This window comes from Corylus avellana, chromosome 11 (genome assembly GCF_965113065.1).
Source record: "Corylus avellana chromosome 11, dhCorAvel1.hap1.2, whole genome shotgun sequence".
Lineage (NCBI taxonomy): Eukaryota > Viridiplantae > Streptophyta > Magnoliopsida > Fagales > Betulaceae > Corylus > Corylus avellana.
Window position 1 is genome coordinate 12,714,661 of NC_142500.1, and position 4,472 is coordinate 12,719,132.

A 4,472-nucleotide genomic window follows, 5' to 3' on the forward strand; every position below is an offset into this window, starting at 1 on the left:
GCTATCCGAGCAGGGTATTACTAGCCAGGAATGAATCGAGATTCCCATGAAATGATAAAGCAATGCGACAAATGCTAAAGATTTGACAAAGTACTAGCCAATCCACCCGAAGAGTTAAGCTTGGTTTCGGACCCCTGGCCCTTCATGCAATGAGGGGTCGACTTAGTGGGCCCACTTCCAACAGGAAAGGGAGTTTGTCGGTTCGTTGTGGTTGCTGTTGATTATTTCACTAAGTGGCCAGAAGTAGAAGCATTATCCACTATAACCACAGGAAACATAAGGAATTTTCTCTAGAAAGCAATCGTCTGTCGATACGGCATCCCGTATGCTTTTGTAATCGACAACAGAAAACAATTCGATTGCGAACCTTTTCGAAGTTGGTGTGCCAAGCTCCATATCAAAAACTACTTCTCGTCTCCCGGACACCCTCAGGCCAATGGTCAGGTAGAAGCAACAAATAAAACTTTGATGAAAACTCTGAAGAAGAAACTCGAAGACAAAAAAGGAGTATGGGTAGAAATCCTTCCAGAAGTGCTATTGTCATACAGAATGACCATCCGAACACCGACCGGAGAAACCCCTTTTTCTTTGGCATTCGGATCCGAGACAGTCATCCCAGTGGAAATCGGCTCGATTTGTTTTCGAGTGAAGCATTACAACCCTGAGATGAACAAAGAAGGATTGAAGCTAAGCTTGGATTTGCTCAGAGAAAAGAGGGATAATGCTCAGGCAATGATGGCAGCCTATCAACAAAGAACAGCCTGGTATTTCAACAAAAAGGTCAAGTCGAGGCAGTTTGAGATTGGGGATTGGGTCCTCCGGAAGGTTAGCATAGCCACCCAGAACCCAGCGGCAGGAAAGCTCAGACCAAAATGGGAAGGACCGTACAAGGTTATTCACAGTCATCGACAAGGAGCCTATTACCTACAGGACGCGGAAGGAAATCCACTGCCAAGACCCTAGAAGGCCGATCATTTGAAGAGATACCACTAGTAATTTTCCCATTATATTCATTTCTTGTAATTTTTGACTATTTAAATATAAAAATCTATTCGTGAAGACTCATTTGAGCGTCGGAGAACCCTTGGTCAAAACGACCATCGGGCCCGGTGATAAATTCCCTGTCTTGCAATAACCTCGGAAACAAGGGAGTAAACCCTTAGCAAAAAAAAAATCCTCCCACCTCGGGAACTAGGGAATAAACCTTTAGCAAAAAAAAACTCCCACTTCGGGAACTAGGGAGTAAACCCTTAGCAAAATAAATCCCCCATCTCGAGGACAAGGGCATGAACCCATAACAAAAAGTCCCTCGTCTTGGAAACAAGGGAAAAAACCCTTAGCAAAATCTAACCGAGACAACCGAGGATCAATCAACACAGACATTCAAGCACGACAAAACAAATAAACCAAGCCAAGAAAGGGATCAAAGGTAAACAAAGAAACGAACCGAGGATCAAGGAAGACAGAGCCCAACACAGCAGAGGAATCAAAGGTAAACATTTCATTGAAGATTTTTACAGTACAAGAAGATTAAGTCACGAAAGCCATAAAAGATCTAGCCAAAACAATTACATGAAAAATCAAGCGACAATAGACACTCGGCTACTTGTTTATCCAACTACATCGAAAGCATCACATCCGAGTTCGATCTAGCACTCTACGCCCAAAGTGACATTGTACAAAGAATCACATTTGAGCAATCATCCAAGAATATGATGAACAAGAAATTTAAGGCCCCGGAAGGGCCATTGCCGTTTATATCGAAGGCTATTGTCGATGTCCTTCATTAGACGGACCGTTTTTCTCAAGAGCCATAGCCTTCTAGAGCCAGTATTTTCTGCGAAGCCTCCGGCACTTCTCTTCCTCCATCAGAAATAGCTGAGTGGCAGAGTAAAAATCGGAGGCTTTCTCTCGTCTTTTCTCGTGAATGCTAACGAGATAAGCCTTGAGATCCGCAATCTGCCAGTCTCGTGACTCCAGCTGCCGATCTTTCCAAGCTATTTGATAATCCTTCACTTCGATGTTAGCTGTCAACTTCGCCAATTGGTTAGAGCCGTCCACCAAACACTGCTCCCATGCCTCCAACAGCAAGTGTAGTTTGGCAATTTCTGCCTCGAAATCGCAAAGAGCACAGAAATGAGGCCGCTTAGTCGATGGGAGGGAGAAGCAGCCGATGACTCTGTCTTCACCAAAATCCCAGATGAAGAAATAGAAGCCATGCAGCAAGAAATCAAAGTGAAATAGCGTATTCAGTTGAATGAAAATACCTTCAACCAAAAGGGATATTTGTAGTGCGTAAGCCCTTGGAAAATGAAGGGTCGCCTTTAAATGAGAAGAGATATCCCGCGCATAATCGCCTGGAAATCCAAACGGCGACGCACCACGTGTCCCACCATCGGCGACCGTGCATGTAATAATGATGAACTCCAAAATCTGAAACGACAGATACCAAAAGACTAACGGAGAATTTAATGACCGAGGTTTACAATACATTTTAATCCTCGGCGATGGGGGGTAGGACTCCTGACCACATAATACAACAACGAGGGCATTCAAGAGTGCCCGAAAATATCAAAGCATCCAAAAATACTAGAAGTTCAAAAACAGTTCAAATATGCATAGAGCAAAAGCATTCAAAGCATCCAAAAACTATCAGAAGTTCAACAACAGTTCAAATGAACACAGAGCAAAAATCCTTATACAAACAAATGAAAAAATGTTTAAGTATGGTGAACTGCTCCCACTTCATCAGCATCATCATCTATGATGATCTTGGGACCAAAATGATCGGGGGGTAAGTTCGCTTCCGGGCAGAACCCATGCACATTGACCTCCAAGAAGTTTGACTCCATTGTGGCAGGGTTGATGCCAAATTGATCTCTATGGATGGTGAGGTACCGATGATTCTCAAAACCCCAATGAAACCCGCAGGTCCACAATAAATCCCGAAGCCAGGGAACAAACGACAGCTCCGCAAGGTAACAAACCGCCTTAGCTTTCCAAAAGCGGTACCCTTGGCGAAATTGATCACATCTGGCCTGGGAAGCTCCCAAATCGCCTACAAGCTTCTCGTGAGCGTCTTCCGATTGGGATAATTGAGCCTCAAGTGTCTCAAAAAGTTTCTAAAAGCCTTCTTCAGAAACCCGAACCTCAGAAAGCTCATTCGTGATTTTCACATTTTCTGCAACCGACCTAGCAGCTGTGGACTCCACCTCCGTAACATGCTCCACCAACTCCTGGCCATTCTGGTTGGCAATATCTAGGCACGTTTGAAGATGGGCATTGGCCAACTTTGACTCACTGAGCCTTAGTTTGATCTCAAAGAGCTCGTTCTCCTTCTCTGCCAACAGACGGCGATGACTCTCCACCTTAGAATTAGGATCCTGAGAACCAGAGGCCACTTGCCGCTTGCTTAGCTTCTGAACTAAATCCCAAAGGTTAGCTCTCTCATCAGCATACTCCCGCTGGCCTTCTTGAAACTCTTTATACCAACTCGCAATGAGAGTGGAGCACTACATGAAAGGAAATCACGTCAGAAACAGCAAAGGTATAGGGAAACAAGGAGGAAATATAAATAACTTACCAAATAATGAAAATGGATCAACTTGTCCACAAACATCTCAGGGTAAACCAACCCTCTCCTTGGGTATAGTCCGCTGGAAGCAGCCTGGTGACGGCCGATAAAGGGTTTCCCACCAAATCTGAGGCCAAAGATCTAATGATCGGTGAACTCCTCCTGGAATGCCCCCTAAGTGGTTGTCCTTGGTATACGGGAGCCTGGTCGGATGGTTCAAACTCGGGGTGTACAGGCATATCCTCAGAAGGAGATGTAGTATGGGTCTCACGACAAGTGGCCACTGGCTCTCCCAGCTCCCGAGGTCGCGCATCCAAGGGTACTATATGGAGAGGAGCAGCTTCCACTACAGAAACAGGCTCTAAAGCCTTGTTTGAGCTGCGAGGAGGGTCGAAAGTTATCGGTATGGAATCAGACCGAACATAAGACAACATGTCAAGGAGATCCCTCGATTTGTCCGCACGCCCTTCCTTCGAAAGTTGTTCCAGGGGCACTTTGCCTCTATCAGCTTTCCTTTTGGACACTGGCAGGTCCGTCACAGATACCAGAGCTGATGAAACATGGCCCTGAATATGGGGATCCGATAGCTTGGAAGCCAAATTCGAATCCCTTGAAGCAGACACCGCAGTTATAGTCGACGTTTTCAAAGAAGAGACATTCTTGTGTGCTTGACTCTTCTTGCTTGGGGGCCGAGCAGGCGACTTCGAAACCATCTTGTCATCGGTTGGATTTGGTCTCTTGGGGTTCCCCTGACGATCCCAGACAGCCTTGTCCTCCAGAATTTGGTACCCCTGACACTCACGAAGAGCGGAATCAGTAATGACGTTACCAAAATGCAACTGATCTGCATTCTCAGGAAGCTGAGAATACTCCAGGATGTAGTCAACCCGGCCTTGCT

General features: G+C 45.6%; 1 protein-coding gene across 1 annotated transcript; it reads left to right on the plus strand.

Moving 5' to 3' along the window:
* The first annotated feature begins 468 nt into the window (after positions 1-468).
* On the plus strand, positions 469-963 carry LOC148583106 (uncharacterized). The gene has a single exon (XM_088511559.1). It carries the CDS (start codon positions 469-471, stop codon positions 961-963), a length of 495 nt encoding a protein of 164 aa, XP_088367685.1.
* Positions 964-4,472: the final 3,509 nt, after the last annotated feature.